Here is a 19,103-nt window from a genome sequence, read left to right on the forward strand (position 1 = left end):
TCAGAGCTGCCAGTCTGCAAGGAGCTGCCAGTCTGCAAGGAGCTGCCAGTCTGCAAGGAGCTGCCAGTCTGCATGGAGCTGCCAGTCTGCATGGAGCTGCCAGTCAGCAAGGAGCTGCCAGTCTGCAGGATGCCGCCAGAGCCGCCAGTCTGCAAGGAGCCACCAGAGCCGCCAGTCTGCAAGGAGCCGCCAGTCTGCATGGAGCAGCCAGGGCCGCCAGTCTGCATGGAGCAGCCAGGGCCGCCAGTCTGCATGGAGCAGCCAGGGCCGCCAGTCAGCATGGAGCAGCCAGGGCCGCCAGTCAGCATGGAGCAGCCAGGGCCGCCAGTCAGCATGGAGCAGCCAGGGCCGCCAGTCAGCATGGAGCAGCCAGGGCCGCCAGTCAGCATGGAGCAGCCAGGGCCGCCAGTCAGCATGGAGCAGCCAGGGCCGCCAGTCAGCATGGAGCAGCCAGGGCCGCCAGTCTGCATGGAGCAGCCAGGGCCGCCAGTCTGCATGGAGCAGCCAGGGCCGCCAGTCTGCATGGAGCAGCCAGGGCCGCCAGTCTGCATGGAGCAGCCAGGGCCGCCAGTCTGCATGGAGCAGCCAGGGCCGCCAGTCTGCATGGAGCAGCCAGGGCCGCCAGTCTGCATGGAGCAGCCAGGGCCGCCAGTCTGCATGGAGCAGCCAGGGCCGCCAGTCTGCATGGAGCAGCCAGGGCCGCCAGTCTGCATGGAGCAGCCAGGGCCGCCAGTCTGCATGGAGCAGCCAGGGCCGCCAGTCTGCATGGAGCAGCCAGAGCCGCCAGTCTGCATGGAGCAGCCAGAGCCGCCAGTCTGCATGGAGCAGCCAGAGCCGCCAGTCTGCATGGAGCAGCCAGAGCCGCCAGTCTGCATGGAGCAGCCAGAGCCGCCAGTCTGCATGGAGCAGCCAGTCAGCATGGAGCAGCCAGAGCAGCCAGTCAGCATGGAGCAGCCAATCAGCATGGAGCAGCCAGAGCTGCCAGTCAGCATGGAGCAGCCAGTCAGCATGGAGCAGCCAGATCTGCCAGTCTACCAGACTCTTCCAGATCTGCCAGTCTACCAGACTCTTCCAGATCTGCCAGTCTACCAGACTCTTCCAGATCTGCCAGTCTACCAGACTCTTCCAGATCTGCCAGTCTACCAGACTCTTCCAGATCTGCCAGTCAGCCAGACTCTTCCAGATCTGCCAGTCAGCCAGACTCTTCCAGATCTGCCAGTCAGCCAGACTCTTCCAGATCTGCCAGTCAACCAGACTCTTCCTGATCTGCCAGTCAGCCAGACTCTTCCTGATCTGCCAGTCAGCCAGACTCTTCCAGATCTGCCAGTCAGCCAGACTCTTCCAGATCCGCCAGTCAGCCGGGATCTGCCAGGGCCGCCAGTCTGCATGGAGCAGCCAGGGCCGCCAGTCTGCATGGAGCAGCCAGGGCCGCCAGTCTGCATGGAGCAGCCAGGGCCGCCAGTCTGCATGGAGCAGCCAGGGCCGCCAGTCTGCATGGAGCAGCCAGGGCCGCCAGTCTGCATGGAGCTGCCAGAGCCGCCAGTCTGCATGGAGCAGCCAGAGCCGCCAGTCTGCATGGAGCAGCCAGAGCCGCCAGTCTGCATGGAGCAGCCAGAGCCGCCAGTCTGCATGGAGCAGCCAGAGCCGCCAGTCTGCATGGAGCAGCCAGAGCCGCCAGTCTGCATGGAGCAGCCAGAGCCGCCAGTCTGCATGGAGCAGCCAGTCAGCATGGAGCAGCCAGAGCAGCCAGTCAGCATGGAGCAGCCAATCAGCATGGAGCAGCCAGAGCTGCCAGTCAGCATGGAGCAGCCAGTCAGCATGGAGCAGCCAGATCTGCCAGTCTACCAGACTCTTCCAGATCTGCCAGTCTACCAGACTCTTCCAGATCTGCCAGTCTACCAGACTCTTCCAGATCTGCCAGTCTACCAGACTCTTCCAGATCTGCCAGTCTACCAGACTCTTCCAGATCTGCCAGTCAGCCAGACTCTTCCAGATCTGCCAGTCAGCCAGACTCTTCCAGATCTGCCAGTCAGCCAGACTCTTCCAGATCTGCCAGTCAACCAGACTCTTCCTGATCTGCCAGTCAGCCAGACTCTTCCTGATCTGCCAGTCAGCCAGACTCTTCCAGATCTGCCAGTCAGCCAGACTCTTCCAGATCCGCCAGTCAGCCGGGATCTGCCAGGGCCGCCAGTCTGCATGGAGCAGCCAGGGCCGCCAGTCTGCATGGAGCAGCCAGGGCCGCCAGTCTGCATGGAGCAGCCAGGGCCGCCAGTCTGCATGGAGCAGCCAGGGCCGCCAGTCTGCATGGAGCAGCCAGGGCCGCCAGTCTGCATGGAGCAGCCAGGGCCGCCAGTCTGCATGGAGCAGCCAGAGCCGCCAGTCTGCATGGAGCAGCCAGAGCCGCCAGTCTGCATGGAGCAGCCAGAGCCGCCAGTCTGCATGGAGCAGCCAGAGCCGCCAGTCTGCATGGAGCAGCCAGTCAGCATGGAGCAGCCAGAGCAGCCAGTCAGCATGGAGCAGCCAATCAGCATGGAGCAGCCAGAGCTGCCAGTCAGCATGGAGCAGCCAGTCAGCATGGAGCAGCCAGATCTGCCAGTCTACCAGACTCTTCCAGATCTGCCAGTCTACCAGACTCTTCCAGATCTGCCAGTCTACCAGACTCTTCCAGATCTGCCAGTCTACCAGACTCTTCCAGATCTGCCAGTCTACCAGACTCTTCCAGATCTGCCAGTCAGCCAGACTCTTCCAGATCTGCCAGTCAGCCAGACTCTTCCAGATCTGCCAGTCAGCCAGACTCTTCCAGATCTGCCAGTCAACCAGACTCTTCCTGATCTGCCAGTCAGCCAGACTCTTCCTGATCTGCCAGTCAGCCAGACTCTTCCAGATCTGCCAGTCAGCCAGACTCTTCCAGATCCGCCAGTCAGCCGGGATCTGCCAGATCCGCCAGTCGGCCAGGATCCGCCAGATCTGCCAGTCAGCCAGGATCTGCCAGTTAGCCAGGATCTGCTAGATCCAACTACCTGCCTGGGCTTCCTCTCAGTGCTGGGTTTCCTCTCAGTGCTGGGCTTCCTCTAAGTCCCGAGCTACCCATCAGTCCCGAGCTACCCATCAGTCCCGAGCTACCCATCAGTCCCGAGCTACCCATCAGTCCCGAGCTACCCATCAGTCCCGAGCTACCCCTCTGTCCCGAGCTACCCCTCTGTCCCGAGCTGCCCCTCTGTCCCGAGCTGTCATTAAGGAGGGTAACCTATCTAGGGACGCTAAGGAGGTGGACTAAGACTATTATGGAGTGGGGTCCACGTCCAGCGCCAGAGCCGCCACCGCGGACAGATGCCCACCCAGACCCTCCCCTATAGGTTCAGGTTTTGCGGCCGGAGTCCGCACCTTGGGGGGGGGGGGGGGGGGTACTGTCACACCCTGACCATAGTTTGCTTTGTATGTTTCTATGTTTTGGTTGGTCAGGGTGTGATCTGAGTGGGCATTCTATGTTACATGTCTAGTTTGTCCAGTTCTATGTTCGGCCTGATATGGTTCTCAATCAGAGGCAGGTGTTCGTCATTGTCTCTGATTGGGAACCATATTTAGGTAGCCTGGTTTTCACTGTGTTTGTGGGTGATTGTTCCTGTCTATGTGTTTTCACCAGATAGGGCTGTTTAGGTTTTCGTTACGTTCATTACGTTCTTTATTTTGTAGTATTTGTATTGATTCGTGTTTTACGTTTGTTTATTAAAACATGGATCGCAATCTACACGCTGCATTTTGGTCCGACTCTCCTTCTCACCAAGAAAACCGTGACACAGACATTTACAAGTCTTGCCGTAGATTTTCAAGCCTATTTAAGTCAAAACTGTAGGCCTGTAAGGAACATTCAATGTCGTCTCGGTAAGCAACTCCAATGTAAATTTGGCCTTGTGTTTTAGGATATTGTCATGCTGAATGCTTTGGTTCCCACCGTGAAGCATGGAGGAGGAGGTGTGACGGTGCTTTGCTGGTGACACCATGTGATTTATTTAGAATTCAAGGTACACATAACCAGCGCGGCTACCACATCATTCTGCAGCAATACTCCATCCAATCTGGTTTGCGCTTAGTGGGACTATCATTTGTTTTCTAAAAGGACAATAACCCAACACACCTCCAGGCTGTGTAAGGGCTATTTGGCCAAGAGGGAGAGTGATGGAGTGCTGCATCAGATGGCTCCACAATCATCCAACCTCAACCCAATTGAGATGGTGTGGGATGAGTTGGACCACAGAGTTAAGGAAAAGCAGCCAACAAGTGCTTAGCATTTGTGGGAACTCCTTCAAGACTGTTGGAAAAGCATTCCAGGTGAAGCTGGTTGAGAGAATGACAGGAGTGTGCAAAGCTGTCATCAAGGCAAAGGGTGGCAACTTTGAAGAAGGATTTGTTTAACACTTTTTTGATTACTACATAATTCCATGTGTTATTTCATAGTTTTGATGTCTTTACAATTATTGTAAAATGTAGAAAATAGTTCAAATAAAGAAAAACCCTTATAGGTGTGGCCAAACTTGACTGGTACTGTACATATATATTTATTTACATTTCGAACTCTGACATTGTACGTTCTAATGTCTTCATTTCTTGTTATTTTTCATGTATTTTTAAAAAACTTTTGGATTAGGTGTGTTATTGTTTTTCTGCATTGTTGGAGCTAGAAACAAGCATTTCGCTGCACCTGTGATAACATCTACAAAACTGTGTACGCGACCAATTAACTTATTTGATCTCAATCATGAAACTGACTTGACTTAAAGGGAAACGCCACAACTTTTTCATTAGTCCAGGGTTGATACAATCCACAAATATTTTGCATGTCAGCAGTCAACTTAAATATTGGACTTTCAAGAAGCAAAGTGTCACCGGAAACATGATGCAAAATACACCGGACAAAATACACCGGACAAAATACACCGGACAAAATACACAGGACAAAATACATCATGCAAAAAACAACACACATTTAAAGCCTCACAGAGGGAAACTCACTAATAACAACAACAAAACTGAATGAACGACCATACCATAACTTTATTGTAGATAAACTCAGCTACAATTATTACAAAAGAGAACCAAAACAAAAAATGAATATTAAAGGTAATTGTGATCCATAAGGTGCAGACCTCAAACCACTGCAGCATGATATTACAGCATGAGTGAAGTTTTTTTTCATTTTCCATGTCCCTTAAAATTCCGCTGCAGGTTGTAATGGCCCATATTTCCCCATACTGAAATCAGTGCATCAACAAGTGTTCCACTCCATGCCGTTCCATTCTGCTGGTGTTCCGCTGTTTGGTGACAATGACATTCTCACAAGTTCATTCCTAAAAGTCCCTCCCGGTCCAGACTATCCACCAGCAAGCAACTTGCTGCTATAAAGAGTGCATTTGATTTATTTCATTTAATGTACATTTTGTCATCCAAGAAGTTATATATTTTTTTCTTTAACAAAAAAACAACAACACTTTACTCCTTGTCCAATATACCAGCCCTTGTTAAAAATGTATAGGGTCTGGAAAATGTTAGTTTTTTTAGATTGAAATCATAATAGTACATTACGCAAAATATAAAATGTGGAGTAGGGGTACCTTTCTATTGGACATGCACTAAACCATGTGGATCTAGTCAAACATAATCTAGCTAGGGGGGGGATAGTGGACTAAACATAATTCAAGTCATGCCTATCAGAGGACATGGTAGTTTATGGGTTACATTACAATTCAATATTCAAATAATTACATTTAAGGTATACACAACACATACGTTTTAGCCCCTGATCTATTGTAGATATCTTTTACTACAGTGCTTTCATCAGATGGTATCCTGCTGTAGGCACATTGTATAATTCTCATCCATTGCCTCTCAAATACAATTGTAAAATACCAGCAAAGCCTAAACCACAAGTTATCCCTCCTCGTCACACAACCATGATATATAACTTACACTTTTCATTTTTTCAACTCTTTCTCTGACATGAGGTAAAGTATGGCGCCCAAGTGCAATGCTCAATTGTGCTACATGTACGAAAAGAAAAAGAAAACAAAAAATGATTATCCGTTGCCAGTTTGCAATTGATTGAGGCCTATTTTATAACTACACTTCCATAAAACACCTTTACTAAGACTCAGGTTGGGGGCAATGCATCATGCTGCAACATTTAGCTTGAATTAGCACTTCTCAAGGGTGTAAATTCACCAGTGAGGAAAAAAAAAGCGCTGTGGTTGTGGCACCATATGAGTGATTTCACATTCTTGTTAAGTAATCTCCCCCACATGAAACATTGTGTGCGCACTTTGAAATTCCACATTTTGGGAACACATTTTTATAAACTAAAAATATACACATAATAATAATAATTTAAAAAAAGATATATAAAAAAAAATATATAGAAGAATGTTACATTTGCTGTTGTAGTTCGGGGTCACACAACTGTTGCTTGAGAGCGTGAATCCAGATTGCACTCTATACGATGTCAAACTATATGATATAAAACAAAAACTGTCAGAATATCTACCACTGCAGTTTTAGTAAAAACCTCCCCCTTTAAGTCACACGTGAGTGGAATGATGTTGTCAATAAAGTATACATTTAGCAAGTATAGTATATTTTCCACATATTTACATGGCTACACCAAAGTTCAGAAACCAAATGATGTATGGCACCAGGTTAATAGTAATGCATACATACACATACCTACTATGAACAAACAGTGCTTGGCTCGTTGCAGCTACTGTAGGCAAGTTTTCTGAACCTTCGAGACAATAGTTGCAGTATTCGCTTGGTTAGGATACGATAAGTTGAAAGGCACCATTTTAGTTTGCGTTATTTGTCTGTCAAAGATATACGTCATCAATTAGATACAAGTAACTCTGAGGGAATGTTGTTTATCAGTGCAAATAATTACGATATATATATATATATATATATATACAAATATATATATATATATATATATATATATATATATATATATATATATATATATATATATATATATATATATATATATATACACACATACACACACTATGTTCAAAAGTTTGGGGTTGTTTTTTGAAGAAAAGCACATTTTCTGTCCTTTCAAATAACATCAAATTGATCCGAAATACAGTGTCACCATTGTTAATGTTGTAAATGAATATTGTAGCTGGAAACACCAGATATTTTATGGAATATCTACATCGGCGTACAGAGGCCCATTATCAGCAACCATCACTCCTGTGTTCCAATGGCATGTTGTGTTAGCTAATCCAAGTTAATAATTTATGTTAGCACAGCTGAAAAATGTTGCGCTAATTAAAGAAGCAATAAAACTTATTTTAGACTAGTTGAGTATCTGGAGCATCAGCATTTGTGGGTTCAATTACAGGCTCAAAATGGCCAGAAACAAAGAACTTTCTGCTGAAACTCGTCAAGCTATTCTTGTTCTGAGAAAAGAAAGCTATTCCATGCGAGAAACTGCCTTGAAACTGAAGATCTCGTACGCGGTGTACTACTCCCTTCACAGAACAGCGCAAACTGTCTCTAACCAGAATAGAAAGAGGAGAGGGAGGCCCCAGTGCACAACTGAGCAAGAGGACAAGTACATTAGTGTCTAGTTTGAGAAACAGATGCTTCATAAGTCCTCAACTGGCAGCTTCAGTAAGTTGTACATGCAAAACACCAGTCTCAACGTCAACAGTGAAGAGGCGACTCTGGGATGCTGGCCTTCTAGGCAGAGTTGCAAAGAAAATGCCATATCTCAGACTGGCCAATAAAAAAAAAAAATTAAGATGGGCAAAATAGCACAGACATTGGACAGAGGGACTCTGCCTAGAAGGCCATCATCCCGGAGTCATCTCTTCACTCAACTAGTCTAAAGAAGGCCAGTTTTATTGCTTCTTTTATCAGTACAACAGTTTTCAGCTGTGCTAACACAATTGCAAAAGGGTTTTCTAATGATCAATTAGTATTTTAGAATGACAAACTTGGTTTACCTAACACAAAGTGCCATTGGAACACAGGAGTGAAGGTTGCTGAAAATGGGCCTCTGTACGTCTATGTAGATATTCCATTACAAATCTGCCATTTCCAGCTACAATAGTAATTTACAACATTAACTATGTCTACAGTTTATTTCTGATCAATTTGATGTTATTTGAAAGGGCAAAAAAAATGAGCTTTTCTTTCAACAACAAGGACATTTCTAAGTGATCCCACATTTTTGAACGCTAGTGTATATTAGATTGTTCTAAGTACAGATGTCACAGTAAAACGACTTAAGCATATATGTCACTGCCATAGATATTCATCAAATTGGTCTTGTCCAGAAAAAAAAAGTTTATTTGTACTGATATACAGTATATTTAAATAAGACATAGGGCCTGGCAATGAGCAGAGTGCAGTGTCTTCTGAGGTAGTTTACCTATGGTAGGATTTTATGAGTTGCCACACTAACGGAAAGCCTCAGAGGCATACATGAGATGTACATTTAAAGTCGGAAGTTTACATGCACCTTAGCCAAATACATTTAAACTCAGTTTTTCCACAATTCCTGACATTTAATCCTTGTAAAAATTCCCTGTCTAAGATCACGTAGTATCACCACTTTATTTTAAGAATGTGAAATGTCAGAATAATAGTAGAGAGAATGATTCACATCAGCTTTTATTTCTTTCATCACATTCTTAGTGGGTCAGAAGTTTACATTCACTCGATCAGTATTTGGTAGCATTGCCTTTAAATTGTTTAACTTGGGTCAAATGTTTCGGTGAAGCCTTACACAAGCTTCCCACAATAAGTTGGGTGGATTTTGGCCCATTCCTCCTGACAGAGCTGTGGTAACTGAGTCAGGTTTGTAGGCCTCCTTGTTCACACATGCTTTTTCAGTTCTGCCCACACATTTTCTATAGGATTGAGGTCAGGGCTTTGTGATGGCCACTCCAATACCTTGACTATGTTGTCCTTTTTGCCACAACTTTGGAAGCATGCTTGGGGTCATTGTCCATTTGGAAGACCCATTTGCGACCAAGCTTTAACTTCCTGACTGATGTCTTGAGATGTTGCTCAACTCAAATTATGTCAACTAGCCTATCAGAAGCTTCTAAACCCATGATATCATTTTCTGGAATTTTCCAAGCTGTTTAAAGGCACAGTCAACTTAGTGTATGTAAACTTCTGACCCACTGGAATTGTGATACAGTGAATTATAAGTGAAATAATAAGTCTGTAACAATTGTTGGAAAAATAACTTGTGTCATGCACAAAGTAGATGTCCTAACCGACTTACCAGAACTATAGTTTGTTAACAAGAAATGTGTGGAGTGGTTGAAAAACAAGTTTTAATGACTCCAACCTAAGTGTATGTAAACTTCCGACATCAACTGTCTAACTATTAAATATAACACCATACAATCCTCTTCAAACCTCCTAATTCATTCATCAACTTTAGGAACCATTAATTATTTAATTACGTTTCTTGCACACCCACTGTTTTAGGACAACACAGGTGTACAGGATAAATAATGAAACATCTGTGAGGAATGCCATTTTCGAGTGAGAAAGAATCTTAGAATCTTAAGCCCCCCACAGATTGTACAAATCCAGCCGTTTTAAGCCACAATTTTGCTGTTCCAGACATTTTCACAACGCGGGCAAATTTGTAGGTTGTAAACGATTGTCGGACGGCTTGGCTCGTTCAGTGTGACAGGTCTGCCGATTAAGTACCGCTACGTGCGGACGGTCGTAGGCTCGGTGTAGAGTGGCTGGTGATACGAGCTGATTCCGGTGACTGACCAATAGGAACACGGCACACAATAATGCGATTATTGTGACTAGTCAGATTACTATAACAGTTCCATTTAAACATTTATATGCTGTGCAAGAAGAATGATTTCCCTAATATTCTTGTTTACATGACAAGGCTGAAATCGGGCTACCTGATGGGAATTTGATAAATGCACCAAATCGCAAATCAAAATAAACGTTCTACCAGAGACCACGCTATTTTGGGGAAGCAGATTTGATTGAGTGGAAATATAAAGGTTGCTTGTTAAAACTATGCATACTTTCAGTTTTTACACTGCTGTAGTTGACGTAGCCTCAAGTCAAATCGCAGAATGTGACGACAGAACTGAAGAAAATCTTACAATCTGACAAAGTTGATATCAAGATTTTAATTTGGTAACATCGCACAGTGTGACATGTGACAATCGTAAAAGGCTGAATCCGAAGTAGTCTTGCAAAGGCCTTCGACATACACTAAGACTGCGCTGGCCACACACGGTGAGAGATATAGAGTGCAATCGGTTTACTTCAACAAGCTACAGTACAGGAGGCCCCCTCCATCTGATCATGGCCAATTCATGTCTTCTTCCTTTGAAGAGGACTGATGCTCAACAGAGACTGAAGGCATTAGTTTAGGCCCATGTATGTGCAGAATGAGAATACCCTCTGGATTTACCCCACCAAATCATCAAGCATTAAATCAATTGGGCAGGGAGAGAAGAAAATCAAAGAAAACACCGATGCAACTGAACCACTACAGCTTGAAGGCTGCTAGAACAGGACAACCAACCCAACTGACAGATTTCAAAAAGGTCAAAGAAAGAGGTATTATAGTTACAGTGCAAAAAGGATGAGAAATTCAAGCTTAATACAACAAAACATAGCACCAAAAACAAATGCATGCAATCAACTGAGGTATTCAAGTGAAGAGGGCTTATTGATACTATTGAGAGAAAATAAAATACATTTAGTCTAAGAGGCTATGTAGTCACATAACGTGGACGCTATGTCACAATGTGTTTGAAGTAAATAATTCAACAAAAAGGCTGGTGTGCATATCCCTAGGAACTGACTTCACATGTGCAACCCTGTAGAGTCACATCTGTATTAGCTTTGGTAAAGTGAAGGGATGTGTGAACCACGATTCTGTTGAAAAAGAAGAACAACCTGTGTCCTAAAGACTGTACTCAAAAGGTGCTCTGAGTCTTACAAAATGACCAACAAAATAAAGATGATCAATCTTGGTATCAAAAGACATTACTTGAGACTAAAGTTGTCGACTTATGTCATAATAATAAACATTTAATATCTCTTTCCCTCTAGATATATTGATAGATTTATAAATGTTTATATAAGCCATCCAGTTGCCATGGTTATTAATACATAAGCTACACGAACATGCATCCTCGAGTGCTGTTTAAAAACTATTTTTAAATTTACAGTAAGCGGGAATGTTGAATTCCTATTCTTTTTTTCAGGATACGAGGGAGGGCCTTAGTATGTAAGGCAAATAATATTTATATTTCATCATAAATGTATATATATATTTTTGTTACATATAGGATTTTGTTGTCCAATCCGACCACACAATTCTGAACATAACAGACCCTAATGGAATAAGTGCAATAATGATTGAGGCTACGTCCCAAATGGCACCATATTCCCTATATAGTCCACTACTTTTGACCTGGGCCATAGGGTCCTATATAGGGGATAGGGTGCCATTTTAGACGCATCCTAAGAATAGCATCTCAAGACAGAGTTCAGACAGAGGTGGGCCACACTGGTCGTCTTCACTGGTGGTCTGGCCTCTGCTTGCCATTTCCTTAGCAATAGCATTTTAAAAACCGCTTTAAAACTGGCACTAGTGCACAGACTGAGGAGTATAGCGTTTTTAGATTTACACCTTTGATTTGAACTATGTACAAATCTAATACTACTCATAATACGCCTAACATCTCACTGACACAAAGCAAAGGTTAAACAAACAAAAAGTCAAATAAAAAATAAAAAAAGTGAGAAAAAAACAAAGCAACACCTGACCTTTTTTTCTTCTTTTTAACACTTTGCTATACGTTAATAAAGCACTCTTGTGATTACACAAAGCAGAGAACAGAAGGAAAGGAAAGATTGTGTTTGCAAAAAATGTAAAATAAAATGTGAAATCCGTTACAACGAGATCAGCTCTCGTTGTGACTTCCCCATGTCTCCACAGAACGTTCCCTGGCTGCCTTGGTTGTGCCATTGAGGGCTGAAGATACAGGACTAATGCTGCACTGTGTTGGTAGCTAGCATCAGTTGCTAGCACTGGTAGCTACTGGTTAGCGTCAGTAGTTAGCATCAGTGGCGACTAGCTAACATCAGTAGCAAGCTAGCATCAGTGGCTACTGGCTAGTGACAGTTGTAGGTAGATAGCGTCAGTTGCTAGCATCAGTAGCTAGCATCAGTAGCTAGCTAGTTAACGTGTGAAGCTCAGTTGTTTGGGACCTGAGGTTGGTTGGCTTTGAGGCTGCGCAGGGCCCGGCGCGCGGCAGCAGACTTGGCGATCCGGTAGCTGCGGCCCACGCCTTTGAACTTGCCCTTGCCCACGACCTCCACTGTCACACGGACCTTCCCGTCGTACGTCCGCTCTGCAGGGCTGAGGAAGGGGGCATTGAATTACATACAGCACAATAAAGTGAAGTGGCATCCTAGCAACATGGTCAGGAAAGCTTCCATTCTAGAAACAAATTAAATATTGTACAATGCATATAGATTCTATAATATGTGAATTATAGAATATATATGGGGTAGGGGGTGAGTTAATGGAAAAGAGAATATAATAATTGCAATCAAGTAAGTAAGCAAGCCAGCTAAAACGGTTAAAAAAATATACACAGTAACAGTCAAAAGTTTGGACACCTTGTCATTCAATGGTTATTCTTTATTTTTCACAAATTTTCCACATTGTAGAATAATAGTGAAGACATCAAAACTACGAAATAAAACATTAGGAATCATGTTGTAACCAAAAAAGTGTTTTATATTTTATATTTGAGACTTTTCAAATAGCCACCCTTTGCCTTGATTACAGCTTTGCACACTCTTGGCATTCTCTCAACCAGCTTCATGTGGTAGTCACATGGAATGCATTTCAAATAACAGGTGTGCCTTGTTAAAAGTTCATTTGTGGAATTTCTTTCCTTCTTAATGCGTTTGAGCCAATCAGTTGTGTTGTGACAAGGTAGTGGTGGTATAGAGAAGATAGCCCTATTTGGTAAAAGACCAAGTCCATACTATGGCAAGAACAGCTCAAATAAGCAAAGAGAAACGACAGTCCATCATTACTTTAAGACATGAAGGTCAGTCAATGCAGAAAATGTCAAGAATTTGAAAGTTTCTTCAAGTATAGTTGCAAAAACCATCAAGCGCTATGATGAAACTGGCTCTCATGGGGACCGCCAAAGGAAAGGAAGACCTTTCATTAAGTTCATTAGAGTTACAGTGCATTGCGAAAGTATTCGGCCCCCTTGAACTTTGCGACCTTTTGTCACATTTCAGGCTTCAAACATAAAGATATAAAACTGTCTTTTTTTGTGAAGAATCAACAACAAGTGGGACACAATCATGAAGTGGAACAACATTTATTGGATATTTCAAACTTTTTTAACAAATCAAAAACTGAAAAATTGGGCGTGCAAAATTATTCAGCCCCCTTAAGTTAATACTTTGTAGCGCCACCTTTTGCTGCGATTACAGCTGTAAGTGGCTTGGGGTATGTCTCTATCAGTTTTGCACATCGAGAGACTGACATTTTTTCCCATTCCTCCTTGCAAAACAGCTCGAGCTCAGTGAGGTTGGATGGAGAGCATTTGTGAACAGCAGTTTTCAGTTCTTCCCACAGATTCTCGATTGGATTCAGGTCTGGACTTTGACTTGGCCATTCTAACACCTGGATATGTTTATTTTTGAACCATTCCATTGTAGATTTTGCTTTATGTTTTGGATCATTGTCTTGTTGGAAGACAAATCTTCGTCCCAGTCTCAGGTCTTTTGCAGACTCCATCAGGTTTTCTTCCAGAATGGTCCTGTATTTGGCTCCATCCATCTTCCCATCAATTTTAACCATCTTCCCTGTCCCTGCTGAAGAAAAGCAAGCCCAAACCATGATGCTGCCACCACCATGTTTGACAGTGGGGATGGTGTGTTCAGGGTGATGAGCTGTGTTGCTTTTACGCCAAACATAACGTTTTGCATTGTTGCCAAAAAGTTCAAATTTGGTTTCATCTGACCAGAGCACCTTCTTCCACATGTTTGGTGTGTCTCCCAGGTGGCTTGTGGCAAACTTTAAACAACACTTTTTATGGATATCTTTAAGAAAATGCTTTCTTCTTGCCACTCTTCCATAAAGGCCAGATTTGTGCAATATACGACTGATTGTTGTCCTATGGACAGAGTCTCCCACCTCAGCTGTAGATCTCTGCAGTTCATCCAGAGTGATCATGGGCCTCTTGGCTGCATCTCTGATCAGTCTTCTCCTTGTATGAGCTGAAAGTTTAGAGGGACGGCCAGGTCTTGGTAGATTTGCAGTGGTCTGATACTCCTTCCATTTCAATATTATCGCTTGCACAGTGCTCCTTGGGATGTTTAAAGCTTGGGAAATCTTTTTGTATCCAAATCCGGCTTTAAACTTCTTCACAACAGTATCTCGGACCTGCCTGGTGTGTTCCTTGTTCTTCATGATGCTCTCTGCGCTTTTGACGGACCTCTGAGACTATCACAGTGCAGGTGCATTTAAACGGAGACTTGATTACACACAGGTGGATTGTATTTATCATCATTAGTCATTTAGGTCAACATTGGATCATTCAGAGATCCTCACTGAACTTCTGGAGAGAGTTTGCTGCACTGAAAGTAAAGGGGCTGAATAATTTTGCACGCCCAATTTTTCAGTTTTTGATTTGTTAAAAAAGTTTGAAATATCCAATAAATGTCGTTCCACTTCATGATTGTGTCCCACTTGTTGTTGATTCTTCACAAAAAAAATACAGTTTTATGTCTTTATGTTTGAAGCCTGAAATGTAGCAAAAGGTCGCAAAGTTCAAGGGGGCCGAATACTTTCGCAAGGCACTGTAACTGCACCTCGGATTGCAGCCCAAATAAACGCTTCACAGAGTTCAAGAAACAGACACATCTCAACATCAACTGTTCAGAGGAGACTATGTGAATCAGGCCTTCATGGTCAAATTTCTGCAAAGAAACCACTACTAAAGACACCAATAAGAAGTAGACTTGCTTGGGCCAAGAAACACGAGCAATGGGCATTAGACCGGTGGAAATCTCTCCTTTGTTCTGATGAGACCAAATATGAGATTTTTCGTTCAAACCGTGTGTCTTTGTGAGGAGCAGAGTGGGTGAACCGGATGATCTTCGCATGTGTGGTTCCCACCGTGAAGCATGGGGGAGGAGGTGTGATGGTGCTTTGATGGTGACACTGTCAGGCATTTATTTAGAATTCAAGGCACACTTAACCAGCATGGCTACCGCAGCATTCTGCAGCAATACACCATCCAATCTGGTTTGCGCTTAGCAGGACTATCATTTGTGTAAGGGTATTTGACCAAGAAGGAGAGTGATGGAGTGCTGCATCAGATGACCTGGCCTCCACAATAACCCGACGTCGACCAAAATGAGAAGGTTTGGGATGAGTTGGACCACAGAGTGAAGGAAAAGCAGCCAAGAAGTGCTCAGCATATGTGGGAACTCCTTCAAAACTTTTGGAAAAACATTCCAGGTGACGCTGGTTGAGAGAATGCCAGGAGTGTGCAAAGCTGTCATCAAGGCAAAGGGTGGCTACTTTGAAGAAGGATTTGTTTAACACTTTTTTGGTTACTACATGATTCCAAGTGTTATTTCATAGTTTTGATGTCTTCACTATTATTCTACAATGTAGAAAATAGTAAAAATAAAGAAAAACCATTGCATGAGTAGGTGTCCAATCTTTTGACTGGTACTATGCACACACACACACACACACACGCACACGCACACGCACACGCACACGCATACACACACACACACACACACACACACACCTACACCTACACCTACACCTACACAGAAAGTATTCAGATTCTTTCACATTTTGTTACTTTATAGCCTTATTCATTTGGAACCACCAAGACTCTTCCTAGAGCTAAGGAATTGGGGGAGATGGGCCTTGTTCAAGGAGATGATCAGGAACCCAATGGTCACTCTGACAGAGCTCCAAAGTTCCTCTGTGGAGACGGGAGAACCTTCCAGAAGGACAACCATCTCTGCAGCACTCCACCAATCAGGCCTTTACGGTAGAGTGCCAGACAGAAGCCACTCCTCAGTTAAAGGCACATCACATAAACATGACAGCCCACTTGGAGTTTGCCAAAAGGCACCTAAAGGACTCTCAGACCATGAGAAACAAGATTCTCTGGTCTGAAGAAACAACGGTATAACTCTTTGGCCTGAATGCCAAGCGTCATGTCTGGAGGAAACATGGCACCATCTCTACGGTGAAGCATGGTGGTGGCAGCATCATGCTACAAGGATGTTTTTCAGCGACAGGGACTGGGAGGTTAGACAGGATCGAGGGAAAGATGAACAGAGCAAAGTACAGAGCGATCCTTGATGAAAACCTGCTCTAGAGCACTCAGGACCTCAGACTGGGGCGAAGGTTTACCTTCCAACAGGACAACAACCCTAAGCACACAGCCAAGACAGCACAGGAGCGGCTTCAGGACAAGTCTCTGAATGTCCGTGAGTGGCCCAGCCAGAGTCTGGACTTGAACCCAATCTAACATCTCTGGGGAGACTTGAAAATAGCTGTGCAGCGATGCTCCCCATCCAACCTGACAGAGCCTGAGAGGATCTGCAGAGAAGAATGGGAGAAACTCCCCAAATACAGGTGACAAGCTTGTAGCCTCATACTCAAGAAGACTCGAGGCTGTAATCGCTGACAAAAGGTGCTTCAACAAAGTACTGAGTAAAGGGTCTGAATACTTATGTAAATATTTTACCTGTTTTTTTTATTTTGATCAATTTTCAAAAAAGTCTAAAAACCTGTTTTACATTGTCATTATGGGGTATTGTGATGTCATTATGGGGTATTGTGTGTAGATTGATGAGGAAAATTAACAATTTTATCAATTTTAGACTAAGGCTGTAACGTAACAAAATGTGGAAAAAGCCAAGGGGTCTGAATACTTCCCGAATGCACTGTATACACACACAACAGAAATCCTCCTACCTGAACTTGGCTGTCTCAGGCTCCATCTCCAATAGCTCCCGCACCGGAGAGCGAGGGACATTAGCCGAGAATTTCTCTGCGGGGGAAAAGAAAAACGTTATAACATGAACCCTCATCTTTTTAACTCCTCAATATGATGATCACTGGGACAGACATATGAGAACATTAATAGTTAGTAAACAATTGAAACTAAAAGCCTCCCTGCATGAACTGCCAAACAATCAGAAAAGAGAAATTCAAAACGTGGAAGAAGTAGTTTCTCGCTCTCCTCCTTACCTATAAGTGGCCTCATCATTGGATAATACACTTGCCACACTGTCTCCAGTGACATTCTGCTATCCATGTAAATTGCTCCAGCTAGTGACTCAAATATGTCTCCCATTGCCTTGGGGACCTCAATGTCCTCCTCTTTCGCCTCGTCTTCCTCTGAGCGACGAAGCTGAAGGAAAGGGGGAATAACAGATGCCGTAAAAGTAGTTTTTGTTAAGGTGGAAAAAAATATGTTCTCACGAGTGGATTGAATGTTGTTGTTTTTTTGGTCTGTGCTCTAGTACGGCATCTTTCTAATAACTCGGACTGAACATGGTCTCCCATGTGATATCATATTCATATATAACAAATGTGCTAAGAAAAAAGTAGATGTTTGCTATAGAGTGAATTGAGCATTTTCCTTTGGAAAATGAATATCTGAGGATAATTTTTCGAGATATCCAATTGGTAGTTACAGTCCCCCGAAGAAGCCGCACTGCTTCTTGACACACTGCTGGAAGCCAGCCAATTTGTCAGAGGAGAAACAGTCCAACTGGCGACCGTGTCAGTGTGCATGCGCCCGGCCCGCCACAGGAGTCGTCGGTCGTGACACAGCCCGGGATCTAAACCGGATCTGTAGTGACGCTTCTAGCACTGCAGCCTTAGACCGCTGCGCCACTTGGGAGGCCAAGTGTTAAATTCAAGTAATACAAGTATTGAACTGTATTTAGCGTCCAATGCAACTGTTTTTACCTCAATATTAAATTGTTTCTGGTTAACAATTAAGTACCTTACAGTGAATGTTTTAAAATAAAATGGTAGAAAATGAAACAAAACTTAGCTTCAAAGAGCAATTTCTCAAGAAAGGAGTGGCCTGAGTGAAAGGGGAATCTGAAAATTAGCTGTTATTGGCAGAGAGGTTTGGAACCATTTCTTATTGGTCTATTAACTAACTTACCACCGGGTGATGTCACCAGACAGGCCAAAACTCCATCTCACCAAAACACGCTGAGATTCAGATGATCTTTTCAAACAGCTCTTACACTAAAAGGGCTTAATTGTCATTTTCAATTTCACAGTATTGTTCCAAACTCAGTGTGGAAATGTATATAAAACACAGGCAAATCACATTTTTTACTGCACTGTGCCTTTAAAGTTATTACTGTATTAAGTTTAATAGCAAATACAAAGTCAGCTGTACCCTCACACACACTGGAGACCCAGAGACCCCGCCGTCCAGTTGAGCTATTAAGGGGAAATATTTACACATTTTCCTAAATTAGTTTTTCTTCTTTAAAATATTTTAATGTTATCCCTTTGGCATAAAACAAACTCTGCTCAAACGAGATCCGATTCACTGCCAAGATAGGCACTTAAAAATAAATTAAATCCAACTGGATTTAATATAAATGTAATTTTATACTGAACATTCCAAAATCTAAATCTAAAACAGATTCATATGAACTGACAGCCTATGTTTTGGGACTTTTATGTTAGGGGCAGAAAAAAACATGAGTATGTCCCACAAAACATGTTTAAATGTTAGTAATTATCAACAAGGCCAAAAGCTATCATTAAGTCTCTGCAAAGATTTCTTGGTAGAAATATACACTGGGGTATGCTGGGAAAATGTGGAACAATAGAACAAGAGTACAACAGATGTACACCCACAACAACAAACAAACAAACACCCCAGAACACACATAACTTTTGTTCCACATCCATAAAGTACAAGTAAATACACTACCACAACAAAACACCACACTTCTTCAACAAGGATGCATCCCAAATGGCACCCTGTTCCTTA

At 43.6% G+C, this 19,103-nt stretch overlaps 1 protein-coding gene across 1 annotated transcript in view; it reads right to left on the minus strand.

Annotated features, from left to right (window-relative positions):
* Positions 1-10,155: 10,155 nt before the first annotated feature.
* LOC100136218 (endoribonuclease Dicer) overlaps positions 10,156-19,103 on the minus strand; it is a 64,862-nt gene continuing 55,914 nt past the window's right edge. The window contains exons 32-34 of the mRNA XM_036963142.1: positions 17,324-17,486; positions 17,048-17,123; positions 10,156-12,424 (exon numbers count right to left, since the gene is read on the minus strand). Of these exons, the coding sequence (XP_036819037.1) occupies positions 12,259-12,424; positions 17,048-17,123; positions 17,324-17,486 (405 nt within the window). The 3' untranslated portion in view covers positions 10,156-12,258. The remainder of the gene's footprint in view (positions 12,425-17,047; positions 17,124-17,323; positions 17,487-19,103) is intronic.

This window comes from Oncorhynchus mykiss, chromosome 25 (genome assembly GCF_013265735.2).
Source record: "Oncorhynchus mykiss isolate Arlee chromosome 25, USDA_OmykA_1.1, whole genome shotgun sequence".
Lineage (NCBI taxonomy): Eukaryota > Metazoa > Chordata > Actinopteri > Salmoniformes > Salmonidae > Oncorhynchus > Oncorhynchus mykiss.